At 47.6% G+C, this 17,720-nt stretch overlaps 1 protein-coding gene across 4 annotated transcripts in view; it reads left to right on the forward strand.

The window, feature by feature from the left end:
• The window catches only part of FAM120B (family with sequence similarity 120 member B), a 650,519-nt gene extending 633,336 nt beyond the window's left edge, over positions 1 to 17,183 (forward strand). For 3 of the 4 annotated variants that reach the window (XM_063917695.1, XM_063917694.1, XM_063917696.1), the window contains 2 exons: positions 14,863 to 14,948; positions 16,784 to 17,183. In XM_063917695.1, coding sequence (XP_063773765.1) covers positions 14,863 to 14,924 — 62 coding nt within the window. In that variant the 3' untranslated portion in view covers positions 14,925 to 14,948; positions 16,784 to 17,183. The remainder of the gene's footprint in view (positions 1 to 14,862; positions 14,949 to 16,783) is intronic. The other variant, XM_063917697.1, reaches the window with a different exon arrangement.
• The last annotated feature ends 537 nt before the right edge of the window (positions 17,184 to 17,720 follow it).

Genomic DNA, 17,720 nt, shown 5'->3' on the forward strand with positions numbered 1-17,720 from the left:
CTCTTCAGTTGGAAGTGCTAGCCAAATGGAATGATCCCACCTGCACATTGCAGGACAGTCAATTGTCCTGTCCATAGACGTGTGGTACTCCCTTTCGTGGTGGCTTCTTTGGTCCAACCTGAATCAGGGATGCCCCTTTTGGATCCTGCTCACCATGGAAATCAGCCTGCGGGGATGGGGTGTAGTCTCCGACCAGTATACATTCCAAGGACATTGGATTGCTCAGGAATGCAAGCTTCCCATCAGTGTCCTGGAGCTCAGAGCCATATACAGAGCCCTCTGAGCGGCGCGATCTCTCCTTCAGGGTCGACCAGTCAAGATTCAATTGGACAACACGACCGCAGTCACTTACATAAATCAACAGGGTGGCACCCGCAGTTGCTGGGTAATGCGAGAGGCCACGCACATCTTCCATTGGGCAGAGCGGCATCTTCCCGCACTGTCTGCAATATTCATCCCGGGAGCCCTCAACTGGGAGGCGGACTTCCTAAGTCGCCAGGACGTTCATTCCGGAGAATGGACTCTCCATCCGGAGGTCTTTCAGTTGTTGGTTCGTGGGGACTTCCAGACATCGACATGATGGTGTGTCGGCACAATCACAACAGTTCAAGGTTCTGAGCTCGCACAAGAGATCCGGCAGCCTTCCTGGTGGACGCCTTAACAGTTCCATGGGAGTTTCCACTGGTATATGTCTTTCCTACAATCTTAATGCTGTTGCCGGTAGCAAGTTCAAGCTGGAGGGGGACACAATGATTCTCATCGGCTCAGATTAGCGGTGTTGCAGATGGTATCTGGATCTGCAGCGTCTCTCCATCGACGCCCCGCTCTATCTTCCACAGCGGCTGGATTTTTTGTCCCAGGACCTGTGTCTACATACGGATCTCGACAGATTGGCTTTGACGGTGTGGCTCTTGAGACATCCGTCCTGAGAAAGAAGGACTTTTCTCGGAAGGTTATCTCGACCATGCTTCGTCTAGGAAACCGTCTTCATCCCGTGTTTATTACCAAGTCTGGAAGTCTTTCTTCTCTTGGTGTTCCCAGCGGCAGTTTAGCTTGCGGTCTTTCTGCCTTTCACGGCTTTTGGCATTCCTCCAGTCGGGCTTGATCTGGGCCTTAGCCTTTCTTCCCTCAAGGTCCAGGTTTCTGCCCTTTCTGTCCTCTTTCAACGCCGGCTGGCTAACTTGCCAGATGTTAGGACCTTTTTGCAGGGTGTATTCCATCTACACCACTTGTGCCTCCGGTTGTTCCATCGTTGGTCCTTCGTATCCTTCAGTCAGTGTCGTTTGAACCTCTGGACAAGGTCGAGCTTAAATGGCTCATGTGGAAAACGGTATCTCTTCTGGCCATTTCATCTGCTCCCCGTGTTTCTGACCTCAGCGCCTTATCCTGGCTCTCCCCTTTTCTGGTGTTCCATTCGGATCATTCAATCCTTCTCCCGTTTCCACATCAATCAGGAAATCGTGGTCCCAGCCTTTTCTGTCTCCTCGGCTTTGGAGGCTACACTAGATGTGGTGCGGGCTCTCCGGATTTATGTCGACCGGACTAAGGACCTCCGCAGTTTGTTTGCTTTGTTCGTCCTTTATGACTCTCACAAGTGGGGATGGCCTGCTATGAAGCAGTCTATCGCTCGATTACTCCGTTTGACTGTCCAGCATGAATATATGGCAGCCAATCTTCCTCTCCCTGCGAGGGTTACGGCCCATTACACTCGTTCTGTTGGTCCTTCTTGGGCTGCTAGCCGGAGAGCCTCGGCTGAACAGCTTTGCAAGGCAGCTACGTGGTCCACAGCTGCCACTTTTGTCAGGTTTTATGCCTTTGACACCTTTGCGTCCTCGGATGCCGCCTTTGGGCGCTGTGTTCTCGGCGCAGTCCACCGGACGTAAGGGGATCCATTGGTCCCCTTGTAACTTCTGTCACTTAGAGACCCGCCAGCCAATCAGGGAGCACCACATCATAGCGCTCTCCTGACTGGCTGTGCACTCCCGGCCTGTCAGTGAAACTGAGCGCATAGGCTATAATGGGGGGAGGGGGGGAATCCCCATTTTAGTCTGTGGTGGGAACCTGCAGTCTACCGCAGACTGCAAGGATAATTGAGGTCACTATTGATACTATTAATCCTGATAAGTCAGCGTGAGCAAAGGCAGTCGAAACCAAATCCCAGGAAACAGCCCCGTTTTCAAGCACATTTTGATACTCGACCAATGTAATAGGGTCTGAGAACATGCAAACTTGCATATTTTTTGGTCTCCCGCAACACACACAGTTTAAACTCGGATGCAGATGTTTTCCATAGGAAAACATATAGCTCCGCCAAAAACTTGCATATAAATAGACCAGCTTTTATAGGCTTGACAGAAGCATGCACAGATCAGTGATATCAGTGCATAATTCTGTAAAAATTTACAAATAGTTAAAAAAAAAAAATTCAATGACGTTATCTGTCCCCCTCTTTCCAAAAGCATAACCAGGTCATGCACTTTGAGCCAGTCCTGGTTGAAAAAAATCAGGGTAAAATATGACCGAGGTACTCCTGTATTTTAACAACCAGCACTTGGCTCTATTAACCTTGTGGTTAACCCAATAAGCAGGTTTCCACTCCCCCAGGGAAGCCTGGCCAGGGCTTTTTAGTTGCTGGTAATGGTACGACCGCAGGGACCCATATAAGCATGTCCCCATGCTGTGGCATTACCTTCCTGGCTAGTAGAGCCCGGTTCTGGTTTCAAAAATACAGGGGACTCCTATTTCTTTTTTCCCCATATTTTTTAAACCAGAACTGGTCCAAGAGCCTGGTGCTGGTTGGTAAAATACAGGGGGACCTCAGTCATTTTTCCCCCTGTATTTTTTCAACCAGGACAGGCTCAATGTGTCCAGGACTGGTTATGTATTTGGGGGGTGGACGCCACATCATTTTCTTTTTTATTATTTCTAAGCTTTACTGACAGAAGCATGCACAAATCCCACTGATCTGTGCATGCTTCTGTAAAACTTGACATTACTTGTAATGAAACTCACATTACAATGTGCGAGTTTTCATACGAGAAAACTCGGACATACTTGTCCCAATGTAATAGCTTGGCACCTAAAAACTCGTGGGCTATTACATTGGCTGAGTTTTGGGCAAACTCACACCTCTTTATGTGCAAGAAGATGTGAGTTTGTCCTGCACAAAATACTCAGACCCTATTACATTTCTGCCTGCATCTGAGTATAAAGTGCTTACACTGAGATAAAAAACTGTGGAGATGACCAAACTTTAATTTGTGCTCACTACAAAGGAATACAGGAGATGACAGGAGATTACTTAGCTAGCAGGATAGGACTGGAATGATAATGTCCTAATGAATGGGAGTTCAATAATTAGGCTGGCGCTTGCACATGCAGTAGATGAATAACTTGCTTCAAAGGTAACAGCACACTGGTAGTAGATTAGCTGAGGCTCCACAGGTGTAAGGCACAATCAGGAGAGACGTTACAGCAGCACTGGGATGCAGGCACAAACAAGACTGTAGAATTCAGTAATAGGATTCAGGGAATAGGTATGTTTTACCGACAGTTGGGATGACGGCTGTCAGTATACCAACAGCGGCATTCTGTCTGTTGAAATCCTGACAGCGAGGCATCAAGTCCCTTTGCGGGCTTGCTGCGATCGCCACGCTTCGGGCCCGGTGTCTCGCTTTACTCGCCACAGGTTATATTCCCACTCCGTTGGTGGCGGGGACCTACCAACCAAGTGGGAATACCCTACGGAGGTCGGGATTCCGTCTGGTGGTATTTCATAGGCTTTCAATTCCAGCATCGGTCTACTGAACGCCAGGATCCCGACAGCCGGTATTTTAACTGCATCCCAGTTCCAGAAGCGCTGAGAATTTGAGAACTTTTGAGAGTCCGATAATCAGTGAAGTGCAGCTGGAAGCAGCAATGGACTTGAATTATAGGCAAAGCTGTAATTGTGAGGAGAATGGAATCAGCAGAGTTGAAAACAGGAACCTCGGGAAGTCTGCAGGCAAGCTGCAGGCCAGGAACCAGTAAGTCAGTAAATATAACTTGGGAGTGTATAGGCTGCAGTGATCATGTGGAATAATACAGAACACGGATAGGTGCAGGAGCAATCACATGCTGTGCTGGGCCTAGTCACACTGTCAAACAGGGAACAGCAATGCAGGTTATGTCGCGCACATGGTAATCCAGTAAACATGGCATGCACAGATAACCGCAGGGCACACCAGGATGCTAGATGTAGGAGGTTAATTTGATCCAGGGTAGCGGACCGTAACACATTGTAGCACTTCCTACATATCACTGACCTGGTTTGGGAGTGTTGTGGACTCGGGGCTTCTTCCGATGACCGGGAAGAGGAACCGCTACTGGGTCGCAGTAGAGATAGCCGGATGTAGGTCTTCCTCATGCAGGATTAAGACGGCAGGCAGGAAGCACAGAGGAATTCTTGAAGGTCTCCTGAAAGACAAGACTTGTAGAAATACTGAAGGCTGAGGTACTGAGATATTGAAGGCACTGTGGTGTTGGAGACACTGTGGTGTTGGAGGCACTGAGGTGCTGGGAGTACAGGGAGTGCTGGGAGGCACTCGGAGGCACGAGGGTGCTTGGAGGCACGAGGTGCTTGGAGGCACGAGGTAATTGGAGGCACGGAGGTGCTTGGAGGCACGGGGGTGCTTGGAGGCACGAGGTGCTTGGAGGCACGGAGGTGTTTGGAGGCACGAGGTGCTTGGAGGCACGAGGTGCTTGGAGGCACGAGGTGCTTGGAGGCACGGAGGTGCTTGGAGGCACGAGGTAATTGGGGGCACGGAGGTGCTTGGAGGCACGGAGGTGTTCGGAGGCACCAAGGTGTTTGGAGGCACGAGGTGCTTGGAGGCACGGAGGTATTTGAAGACACCAAGGTGTTTGGAGGCACGAGGTGCTTGGAGGCACGGAGGTACTTGGAGGCACGGAGGTGCTTGGAGGCACGAGGTGCTTGGAGGCACGAGGTTCTTGGAGGCAGGAAGGTACTTGGAGGCACGGAGGTGCTTGGAGGCACAGGATGCTTGGAGGCACAGGATGCTTGGAGGCACAGGATGCTTGGAGGCACAGGATATCACAGGGACGAGGGAGCTCTGGAATCACAGCTTCCGCAGGAGAAACGAAGATACTCAGGCACCGGATCTCTGCCTGGTGTCTGGTTTTAAATCCCCCGCCCTAGCCTGATTGGAGGAGCAGGCAGGTGACGTCAGACCTGCTCCGCCTCCTTGCCCTCGCTTATGATGGCGGCGTCCTTGCTTCCGGGAAGCCGCCGGAGGGACGCGCCGACCCGCCGCCGAAGCCGGAGACCGCCAGGAGAAGAGAGGCGCCGGGCAGACCAGGCCACCCGCAGGGACAAGCGCGGTCGCCGCTGCCCGAGGTGCGTGACAGTACCCCCTCCTCCAGGAGTGGCCCCTGGACACTTCCCGGGCTTAGTCGGATGTTTGGAGTGGAAGATCCGAACCAGACGAGGAGCCGTTACTTCAGTAGCCTCAATCCAACTTCTCTCCTCAGGACCATAACCCTTCCAGTCCACCAAGTACTGTAATTTTTTATGAAGATAACGAGAGTCAAGAATAGCTTTGATTTCAAACTCCGCTCCAGCTTCTGCCACTACAGACGTTGGCCTAGGGAATGCTGAGTGGAACCGATTCAGAATGAGGGGACGGAGTAGAGAAACATGAAAGGCGTTAGGTATTCGAAGATGAGCAGGCAAACCCAGTTTACAGACCACAGGATTTAAGACTTGTAGCACCGGGTAAGGACCGATGAACCTTGGAGCGAATTTCATGGTGGGCACCTTCAACCGGAGATTACGTGTGGACAGCCATACCCTGTCCCCAACTTTATATTGAGGTGCGGCTCGCCGTTTCTTATCTGCGAAGAACTTGTACCGGACAGAAACCTTCTTAAGATTAGCATGAACCTTTCTCCAAATTTGTCCAAAGTGTTGTAGAGTGGACGCTACAGCAGGAACCTCTACTATCGGAAGGCTTGGAAATTCTGGAACACGGGGATGGAACCCGTAGTTGACGAAGAATGGTGATTCCCCAGTGGAAGAATGAAACAAATGGTTATGGGCAAACTCCGCCCAAGGCAACAACTCCACCCAGTTGTCCTGTGAAGGAGAGAGATACAAACGAAGAAAAGTCTCTAGATCTTGATTGACTCGTTCCGTTTGACCATTTGTTTGGGGATGATAAGAGGACGAAAACTTAAGTTTAATTTGTAGGGTTGAACAGAGGGCTTTCCAAAACCTGGCGGTGAACTGTACTCCACGGTCAGAAACAATCTCTTGTGGCAACCCATGCAAACGAAAATGTTCTCGGATAAACAGTAGAGCCAGTTTCGGTGCTGTCGGGAGACCAGTCAAAGGCACAAAGTGTGCCATCTTTGAAAAATGGTCAACGATAACCCAAACGGTGTTGCAACCCTTGGAACAGGGCAAGTCAGTGATGAAGTCCATGGAAATGTGAGTCCAGGGTCTCACAGGGATAGGCAGAGGACGAAGTAACCCTGCAGGAGGCAGACGAGGAGATTTATGTTGTGTACATTGGGGACAAGAATTAACGCAATCTTGTACATCCTTCCTCATGGTGTTCCACCAGTAAGACCTTTGCAGAAACTTGTACATCTTCTGGGCACCGGGATGACCGGAAAACTTGGAGCTATGGACCCACAGTAGTATTCCTGGCCGGAATCTAGCTGGTACGGACATTCTTCCAGGAGGAGGAGCTGGAGTAGTTAAAGCAGCAGAGACAGAAACTGGATTCAGAATTAAACCCCGCTCAGGAGGTTCATCCTCGTCTGTGGAAACTTGTGAACGGGAAAGCGCATCTGCTTTAATATTGAGAGTCCCGGCCCGGTACTTGATAAGGAACGAGAATCGGGAAAAGAAAAGTGCCCATCTCGCCTGGCGAGGATTCAAGCATTGTGCGGATTTGATGTACAGCAAATTCTTGTGATCTGTGTAGATGGTAAACACATGTTTAGCCCCTTCCAGAAGATATCTCCACTCTTCCAAGGCAGATTTGATAGCCAAGAGTTCCTGGTCTCCAATAGTGTAATTTCGTTTGGCCGGAGAGAATTTACGAGAATGGAAGCCACACGGATGTAATTTCTTATCAGAGGAGTACTGGGAGAGAACAGCCCCAACCCCGACTGAAGATGCATCAACTTCTAAGAAGAAGGGTTCATCGAAATTTGGTTGTTGGAGAACTGGAGCCGTCATGAAAGCTAACTTTAAGTGAGAAAAAGCTACAATGGCTTCCGGAGGCCACAAACTTGGATTAGAACCCTTCCTCGTCAGGGCGGTAATGGGCGCAACAATGGTGGAGAAACCCTTAATGAATTTCCTGTAGTAGTTCGCAAAGCCCAGGAACCTTTGTATTGCTTTCAAAGAAAGAGGCTGAGTCCAGTCACGAATGGCAGACAGCTTTTCCGGATCCATGCGAAGCTCCGTCCCCGAGATGATATAACCGAGGAACGGAATAGATGTTACTTCAAAGGTACATTTGGAAAGCTTGGCATAGAGATGATTCTCTCGTAAACGGTGGAGCACCTCTTTGACTTGAGTCCTGTGTTCGACAAGATTCTTGGAAAAGATCAGTATGTCGTCCAAATATACCACAACACTCTGATACAGCATGTCACGAAAGATTTCATTGACGAATCCCTGGAAAACCGCGGGAGCATTACTAAGACCAAACGGCATCACCAAGTATTCGTAATGCCCATCTCGGGTATTAAAGGCAGTCTTCCATTCATCCCCCTCTCGGATGCGTATAAGATTATAAGCTCCCCTCAAGTCGAGTTTGGAAAAAATGCGGGCACCACGAACCCTATCAAATAATTCTGTGATTAGTGGCAAGGGGTATTTATTCTTAATAGTAATGTCGTTTAAGCCGCGGTAGTCGATGCATGGTCTCAACCCCCCGTCCTTTTTCTTCACGAAAAAGAAGCCCGCACCAGCAGGGGAGGAAGAGGGGCGAATAAATCCCTTGAGCATATTGGACTTAATATACTCCGACATGGCTTGAGTCTCGGGAAGAGACAGAGGATATGTGCGACCACGGGGTGGCGTCTTCCCTGGGACAAGGTCAATAGGGCAGTCCCAAGGCCTGTGAGGTGGTAACAGGTCAGCAGCTTGTTCCGAAAATACGTCCTTGTACCCTTGATATGCCTCCGGAATGTGCTCTTCATCCGTTTTGGAGGTGACACGGAGCGGACAAACAGGAGTAAGACAATTAGTGTGACAAAAGGAACTCCAGGACAGAATTTGTGACGACTTCCAGTCGATGTGGGGATTATGACTTTTTAGCCAAGGCATTCCAAGAACCAGATCATGGGGCATTTCTGGGATTACCAAGAGTTCCAAATCTTCCTGATGTAGAGCCCCGACCTGCAGCTTAACTGGCCCCGTGCGCCACATTATAAGACCTTTGGAAATTCTAGTCCCGTTGATAGCCGTCAGTGAAATTGGCCGCTCGATAGGCCGTAACTTTAAACCCAAGCTTTGGGCACAGAAGGAAGAAATGAAGTTCCCTGCAGCTCCGGAATCCAATAGGGCTTCACAAGACTTGGAGACTGAATCGGAGACTAGAGTTACTGGAAGCAAACAGTCCGAAGTTGGAGAAGCTTTTGTCGTAACCCCCAGCTTGACTCCTCCGGAACAAGCTAGGCCTGCCCGTTTCCCGGACGAGATTTACAAGATTTAAGAAAATGATCCGTGGCTCCACAGTAAAGGCAGAGTTTACCCTCACGACGACGCTGTCGTTCTTCCGGAGACAGTCGGGATCGGTTAATTTGCATGGGCTCATCTGAGGTAGGTGAGGCCACTGGTCTAGGAGTAGGATTCCGGATCCTGGAACGATCCGGACGGCTACGTTCTCTTCCACGCTCCTGCATCCGAAGATCCACCTTGACGCAAAGGGAAATCAGATCTTCTAATGGATCCGGCAGATCTCTGGTAACCAGCTCATCTTTCAGCCGGTCGGAAAGACCATTCCAGAAGGCAGCTCTCAGGGCGTCATTATTCCAGCGTAGTTCGGAAGCAATGGTCTGGAAATGAACCATGTACTGACCCACGGAACGGGCGCCCTGTCGAACACGGAGCAAGTCGGAAGAAGCAGTGGTCATTCTGCCGGGTTCGTCGAAAATCCTTCGAAAGGACGAGATGAAGTTGGTATAGTTGGAAACCATGGGATCAGATCGTTCCCATAATGGAGACACCCAATCCAAAGCAGAACCTTCCAGCAGAGAAATAATATATGCTACCTTGGACCGGTCTGTAGGAAAGTTGTGTGCAAGTAGCTCGAAATGTACCTCGCATTGGTTCAAGAAACCACGACAATTTTTAGGATTCCCATTATAGCGGGACGGAGTAGGCAGCTGAAGGCGTGGAGTGATACCGGCCGATGGTTGAACATTGCTGGCAACGGCGACTGGTGCGACTACTGGAACAGGTGCCGGAATTACTGAGGCTAGAGACGCCTGAATCTGATCCAGACGCCCGGACAACTGCTGGAGGTACTGCATCACCTGGCCTTGTGCAGCTTCCTGACTTTGTACTCGAGAAGCCAGATTCTGGATGGCACTTGAGTCCGTGTTCCGATTCCCCGGGTCCATGGGACCTGAGTATACTATCACTGACCTGGTTTGGGAGTGTTGTGGACTTGGGGCTTCTTCCGATGACAGGGAAGAGGAACCGCTACTGGGTCGCAGTAGAGATGGCCGGATGTAGGTCTTCCTCATGCAGGATTAAGACGGCAGGCAGGAAGCACAGAGGAATTCTTAAGGGTCTCCTGAAAGACAAGACTTGTAGAAATACTGAAGGCTGAGGTACTGAGATATTGAAGGCACTGTGGTGTTGGAGACACTGTGGTGTTGGAGGCACTGAGGTGCTGGGAGTGCTGGGAGGCACGAGGGTGCTTGGAGGCACGAGGTGCTTGGAGGCACGAGGTAATTGGAGGCACGGAGGTGCTTGGAGGCACGAGGTGCTTGGAGGCACGAGGTGCTTGGAGGCACGAGGTGCTTGGAGGCACGAGGTGCTTGGAGGCAGGGAGGTGCTTGGAGGCATGAGGTAATTGGAGGCACGGAGGTGCTTGGAGGCACGAGGTGCTTGGAGGCACGGAGGTGCTTGGAGGCACGAGGTAATTGGGGGCACAGAGGTGCTTGGAGGCACAGAGGTGTTCGGAGGCACCAAGGTGTTTGGAGGCACGAGGTGCTTGGAGGCACGGAGGTATTTGGAGACACCAAGGTGTTTGGAGGCACGAGGTGCTTGGAGGCACGGAGGTACTTGGAGGCACGGAGGTGCTTGGAGGCACGAGGTGCTTGGAGGCAGGAAGGTACTTGGAGGCACGGAGGTGCTTGGAGGCACAGGATGCTTGGAGGCACAGGATGCTTGGAGGCACAGGATGCTTGGAGGCACAGGATATCACAGGGACGAGGGAGCTCTGGAATCACAGCTTCCGCAGGAGAAACGAAGATACTCAGGCACCGGATCTCTGCCTGGTGTCTGGTTTTAAATCCCCCGCCCTAGCCTGATTGGAGGAGCAGGCAGGTGACGTCAGACCTGCTCCGCCTCCTTGCCCTCGCTTATGATGGTGGCGTCCTTGCTTCCGGGAAGCCGCCGGAGGGACGCGCCGACCCGAAGCCGGAGACCGCCAGGAGAAGAGAGGCGCCGGGCAGACCAGGCCACCCGCAGGGACAAGCGCGGTCGCCGCTGCCCGAGGTGCGTGACACTACACAGATTCAGAGACTCAGTGAAATACGGATATGTCATATATCAAATTAATCAGCACATTCTCCTTGTGTGTCCTAGTTGCTTAGCGTTGCAACTAAGACACATTTTCAGCAAAAAAGACACTCGACACTAAAAGATTTTCATGGGACCTGGCGCGCCAAGAGAGGCTGTTTGGCGCGACTACAGTGATGATGTATGAGGACACATCTGTAATGATACAGGCAGTGATCTTTTTGGAAACAAACTTATGTCTCTAGCACAGTAAGGAATCATTGGGAGCCAGTTGGCCACCATGTGACTAATATATCAGAATGAGGGTACTTTAATGACTGATTAGCTAAAAGTCCTTAATTCATGCTTAACTTAATTTTATAATTAGCAAATCACATTTGCTAATATACATTTGAAAATATCAGGACATTGCCTAAACTGAATATATTTCAAATAAGTATTGTTTCCCTATACTGTACAGTACATAATAATCATGAGAGACTTTAATCTTCCTGAAGTAAACTGGGAGGTGTCTGTTGCTAGTTCCAGTAGAAGTAGGGACATTTTAAACTCCCTGCACGTAGTATCCCTGTACCAATTGGTGGGGGAGCCCACTCAGGAAAATGAAACATTAGACTTACAGATGGAGACAGAATATCTGATGTAAAAGTGGGTGAAAACCTGGGATCCAGTGATCTTCAAGCAGTATGGTTCAGCATAAAGACATAGACTGACTCATCCCATACAGAAACAAGGGTGTTAGATTTTAGAAAGGCTGATTTTGTAGGGATGGGAAAATGTGTAAGCGATTCTTTGGCAGACTGGACGAACTTGGAAGCAGGGCAGGAGAGGTGGGAAACATTAAAAATAGCAATATTAAGGGCATCAGACCTTTGTATCAAAAGTGTTAGGAAAAACACAAGGAAAAGGAAGCCAGTGTGGTTTGCGAAAGTAGTAGCAAGTATTGTGAAAGCAAAAAAGATGGCTTTTGGGAAATATAAGCAGACACAAAATAATGAAGACAAAGTATCTTGTTAGACAGAAGGAAACTAAGAAGCTATTCAGATGTGCAAAGGCACAAGCTGAGGAGAAAATGGCCCAGTGAGTGGGTAAAGGAAGCAAAACTTTTTTAGGTATATAAGCGATAGGAGAAAAACAAAAGGCGGAATAATAAAATTAAAAACAGACTGCGAGTCTTGTTGAGGGAGACAGTGTAATAGCAGATCATCTTTATCATCTTAATAATTATTTTTGCTCAGTATTCACTAGTGAAAGAGAGGGAAAGGGGCCACAGTTAAGTTGCAGGGATATTCAGGAAAATGAAACAAGTACATTTACAGAGGAGAAGGTCCTAACAGAACTCTCAAAGCTGAAAGTGGACAAATCTATGGGGCCAGATGGGATACATCCAAGGATACTAAAAGAGCTTAAAGAAGTGCTGGTAGCACCATTAACAGAATTATTCAACCAGTCATTAACTACAGGAGCGAACGTAGTCCCACTGCACAAAAGTGGAAGCAAGGAAGAGGCAAACAACTACAGACCAGTGAGTCTTACATCAGTAGTAGGGAAATTGATGGAAACACTCTTAAAAGAAAGAGTTGTAGATTATCTCAAATGCAGCAATTTACAGGATCCCAAACAGCATGGATTCACCGGGGCGAGATCATGTCAAACAAACCTTATTGACTTTGGTGGAGCTGTGGATAAAGCTTTCTAGACTTAAGTAAGGCTTTTGACACTGTTGCACATCGCAGACTACTAAATAAACTCAAAAGCTTGGGATTGGATACTAAGGGGATAATCAGATCTGATCGCTGGGCTGCTAAAATTGTTGATCTGCAATCAGATAGTCGCTGCCCAAGGGGAGTGTATATTCGCCATGCAAGTGTGCGATTGCATTTGTATACCGAGCTGCTAAAAATCCCTCAGTCAGCGGACAGCTGCAAATCTGTTCGCACCTCACTCACCAATGAATGGTTTTAACCAGTGTGTGCAGTCTGTGCGCAGCCCAAGACTTACTCCTACAGTGCGTTCAGAATGGACTGATCGGGGATGGAGCTGACGTCACAAATCTTCCATGAAAACGGGAATACTTGCCTGACACTCCCAGAAAATGGTCAGTTACCACCCACAAAAGGCCTTTTCCTGTCAATCAGCATGCGAATGGCTGTGCGATTAGAATTTTCGCTCCAGCCTGTCGCTGACAGCGATTCCTGTTGTTTGCCGACACGTGTGCTCATTGTGGTGCATACGCATGCTCAGTTAGTCGCTGATAGCACAGCAGCGATCAGGTCTGAATCACCCCCTAAGATTGTTGAATGGATAAGATCTTGGTTGTAGGATAGAAAACAGAGAGTTATAGTAAATAGAGTGCATTTAAAGGAGAGAAATGTTACCAGTGGAGTACCCCAGTTATCTGTACTTGAACCAGTGCTTTTTAATATCTTGTTGACATTGCAAATGGCATTAAAGGGAATGTATGCCTTTTTGCAGTTGACACAAAGGTATGCAACAGGGTAGACACACCAGGAGGGGTAAAATAAATGATTGAAGATCTAGGTAGACTAGAGGAATGGTCAAGAGTGTGGCAACTACAGTTTAATGCCAAAAAATTCAAAATCATGCACTTGGGTCTCAAAAATACAGAGGCTAAATATAATATTAATGGCACTATACTGGAAACTACTGAGGAGGAAAGCGATCTAGCAGACACTATTTCAGGTGACTTAAAGGCAGGTAAGCAATGTAACAAAGCAATGAGGAAGGCTAGTCAGATACTTGGCTGCAGTGGGAGAGGAATCAGCAGCAGAATGAAATAAATTATAATGCCACTGTGTAGGTCATTGGTACGGGTGTGGTATGCATGACCCAGCCGGTGAGTATACCTCCTCCGGCATCCCGGCAGTGGAATGCTGGCGGGGGGCGGGGGTCCCACTCTATGGGTGTCGTGGACACCCATGAGTGGGAATATTCTCTGTTGGTCAGCATGCCGACCGTCGGGATTGTGAGGGTGCGGGATATAGGGGGAGGTATATCATACGGCCTCATTTAGAATACTGTGTTCAATTTTGGAGGCCGTATCTTCAAAACGATATTAATACATTAGAGGCTGTACAAAGAAGGGCAACTAAAATGGTGCATGGCCTACATCACAAAACATACCCAAAAAGACTAAAAAAATCTCAATATGTATAGTTTGGAGACGAGAAGGGAAAGTGGGGACATGATAGAAACTTTCAAATATATCAAGGGTTTTAACAAAGTCCAGGAGGGAAACATTCTTGAAATGAAGAGAAGCAATAGGACACGAGGACATGCACTGTGGCTGGAGGGGGGGAGGTTCGGGGGAAATTTGAGGAAAAATTACTTCACAGAAAGGGTAGTGGACAAGTGGAATAGCCTCACATCAGAGGTGGTAGAGGCTAAGACAGTAGAGCAATTTAAACATGCATGGGATAGACATTATGATATTCTTACAAAGAAATAAGGATCAAATAAGGTTTGAGATAAAAATATGGTAAAAAAAAGGGGCAGACTAGATGGGGTGGTCTTCAGTTTGCCGGCTGTCGGGATCCCGACGCACAGTATACCGGCGCCGGAATCCTGACAGCCGGCATACCGACACTTTTGCTCCCTCTTGGGGGTCCATGACCCCCCCTGGAGGGACCGTGCCCGTAGCGTGGCCACGCTGTCGATATGCCGGCGCCGCTATGCTGGTCGCCGGGAGCCCGGCCGCCGGCATACCCTACTACACCCGACTAGATGGGCCAAGTGGTTCTTATCTGCCATCAAATTCTATGTTTCTGTGTTTCTATGTTACATAATGGATTAAATGGCTATAAAATTCGGCCTAAAGTGGTGCATAAAATGTCAACATCTGGTAGTTTGATTCTTTATGTTTGTGAAGATTATGTGAGTAGAAATAGAGACTTTATTATTTACAGATCTATTGGTATTTAGGCTTTTGAAAATAGTATTGATTATAGGATCTGTGCCGGTATTGCAATGGCTGATTGTGAATGTACTGCAGCAGAGTGCACTAAAACTATCCTCAAATTGTAGGGTATAGTGTACATTTTACAAAACACTCCTTCTGTTCTTCCTTACTTAAGCAGGGCAAAGATCGTGGCACAGAGGCCAGAGAAGAAGAGGGCATCAGTTTTCTAATCAATGATGAATGAACATAAAATTATATACAGTAGGTATTTGATAAAATATTTTTATTTGTTTATATGTGTCTTTTTAAATTGGTAATATGTCAACTGTAACTTTGGTAACTATGGGCCTGATTTAGAAACGGACACATTAGCACAGCCACTACAATGAATGACTGTGGTAAAATCTTCTAATGCTGCAAGAGCCGTCTTGTCTAAACAGACTAGGCTTGCCAGCTTTTGGGATCCACTGCTGCGTCTAAAGACGTAGCATCGATCACTCTGTGTGAGCATCAGTCATCTCAGTTTACTCTGGATGGCCAGTGTGTTTACGCACCCGGGCCAGTGAAACTGCATTGTCTCGACACGCCCAAAAAATGGGAGTGCTTTCTGAAACATTGGTTATCACCACCCATTACCTGACCCCAAACAGTCACAGGATGTCAATCATGCTGTGGCTTAGGGGACACTGCGACCGCCATCACAGTCAGAGATCTGCACATGCAAAGATCTTAAAACATCAGAGATGTATGCAAACCGTTGGGTTTGCATACATCTCCAAAACTGGCTCTGTGGCTGTTTGACATCACAAGAGTTTCCTTCATTAAATAAAAATAAAGGTTACCTTATATTGCAATGCCATATCCACCATATTATTCATTTTATTTAAAAGACCTGAGACATTTCAGTTACGTTTAAAAAGTAATCAAAATGACAAATTATAGTTGTGAAATGTAATTAGGGAAAGCAAACAATATATAGTATAGTATAGTATAGTATGGATCTCACATAATGCATATGGGTTACAAATGTAAACCCAATTGCCTACACTGTGTGCTCCTTAGGAATTAGAAATCATTTAATGTCAGGTGAGTCTGTCAACTGTACAGGTAGTGGTCTCTCATATTTCACGGATCGTCCTGATTGGCTATCTATCTATGAAATAGGCCGTCTATCACACATTTACTCATCTCGTGTTGGGAGCTCTTCATGAACAGTCCATTTCAGAAATAAGGCATTTCATTTTTAACCATATGGATTATGTTGGATCATGAGCTACTAGACACTAGGTAAGTATACACACAGTGGCCACATTTTTAGGTATACCTTTCTAGTACTAGGTAGAACCTTTGGACAGAGCAGCCTGAATTCTTCATACCGTGGACTCAGCAAGGTGCTGGAAACATTCCTTGCAGATTCTAATCCATGGTAACATGATAGCATCACACAGTTGCTTCATATTACTCAACTGCACATGCATGCTGTTATTCTCCCATTGCTCTATTGTATTACTATCTTTGAATGTGGAGGTCACTGGAGTACACTGAACTCATTGTCATGCTTGTGGAACTAGCTTGAGGTGATGTGTTATGTGTGACGTAAACTATGATTCAAATGCCCAGTGTTGTCCCTCTGTGCATGTGTCCCAATGTTTTCTGCCATGGGACGGAGAACAAAATTGCATGGAGATGCCAATAGTGCATCTTTGTATGCACATTGGCGGAATTGTGCCGCAGCCTGTGGTCATCTTAATAGGATACCCATCAGCAACTGCATTACCATAAAGACAAAGTAATGGCTACATCAGCAGACACAGCCACTACTGCAATTACGTCCGACTCAGAATCACCCCCTTAGTGCGTTGTACTACTGCAAAGTAGCCATTGGAAGTTAGACTTGTACATCCTGTGGCCATAATGGGATGCGCATGGTCAACAACCTTACTCTACTAAACAATTAGTTTCAAAGTACCTAATGTGTGTCAATAAAGCATTCCCTCCACTATCACACCACCAGCCTGAAACACAAGCAGAGTGTATCCATTGATTTATGTTGTTTATCCCAAATTCTGATCCTACCATCTGCATTGTCTCATTAGAAATCAAGATTCGTCAGACCAGACAACCTTTATTCCAATTTTCAGCTGTCCAGTTTTGGTGAGCCTCAATTTTCTGAACTTCATAGCTGGCATGAGTGGAACCCAGTGGAGTCTTCTTGTAGCTCATCCTCTTCAAGATTTACATGTTGTGCATTCAGTGATTCTCTTCTGCATACCAATTGTTGCGGCACCTGGCTATTTGAATTACTGTCACATTACTGTCAGTTTGACTCAGTTTGGCCATTCTTTGAACTCTCTCATCAACATGCATTTTTTTATGTATAGCACTGTAGCTCCCTTGATGCTTTATGTTTTGCAACCCATTTTCTGTAATTGTAGAGACGTGTCTGCATGCTTTTATGCATTATGTTGTTGTGGCTGATTAAATATTTTAATTAAGTGCAGGCCCAGAACTGTATCTTTAATGCTTCATTGTGTTTAACTTGTATCAAATGGAACAGGTATACGTAATAAATGGGCTAATTCAGAATTTCAGATGCAGTTGGAGTAGCTACAGCTATGTAAATGCACAGGAGGCGTCTATTACAAGTAGATGCCTCCTCCTGCAGTAGTGATCCGGGCGGCACCCTAAGACGAAGCAGTGAATCACTGAGACACCATCGGGGGTTTGCGGCACCCATAGGGTAGCCAAGCCACCTGTTGGAGATCCTCATAAGAGGCTAAGATATCGCCGTCCAACGAGCCTCTTTTACCCCCCCTCAACAGCAGTGACATGCCTCTGTATTCACAAACGGAGGCCCTCGCCACCCGCTCCCTGCACCCAAATGGCATCAGACTGTCAATCAATGATAGTCTAATGCCGTACTGCATCATGTGCCGGACAATTTCACACATGCGAATATCAGTACTTTGCGCATCAGGACGCAGATCCCCCAGGATCTGAATTGGCCCCAGAGTGGACACAGACTATATTTTT

Source organism: Pseudophryne corroboree, chromosome 4, assembly GCF_028390025.1.
Source record: "Pseudophryne corroboree isolate aPseCor3 chromosome 4, aPseCor3.hap2, whole genome shotgun sequence".
NCBI lineage: Eukaryota > Metazoa > Chordata > Amphibia > Anura > Myobatrachidae > Pseudophryne > Pseudophryne corroboree.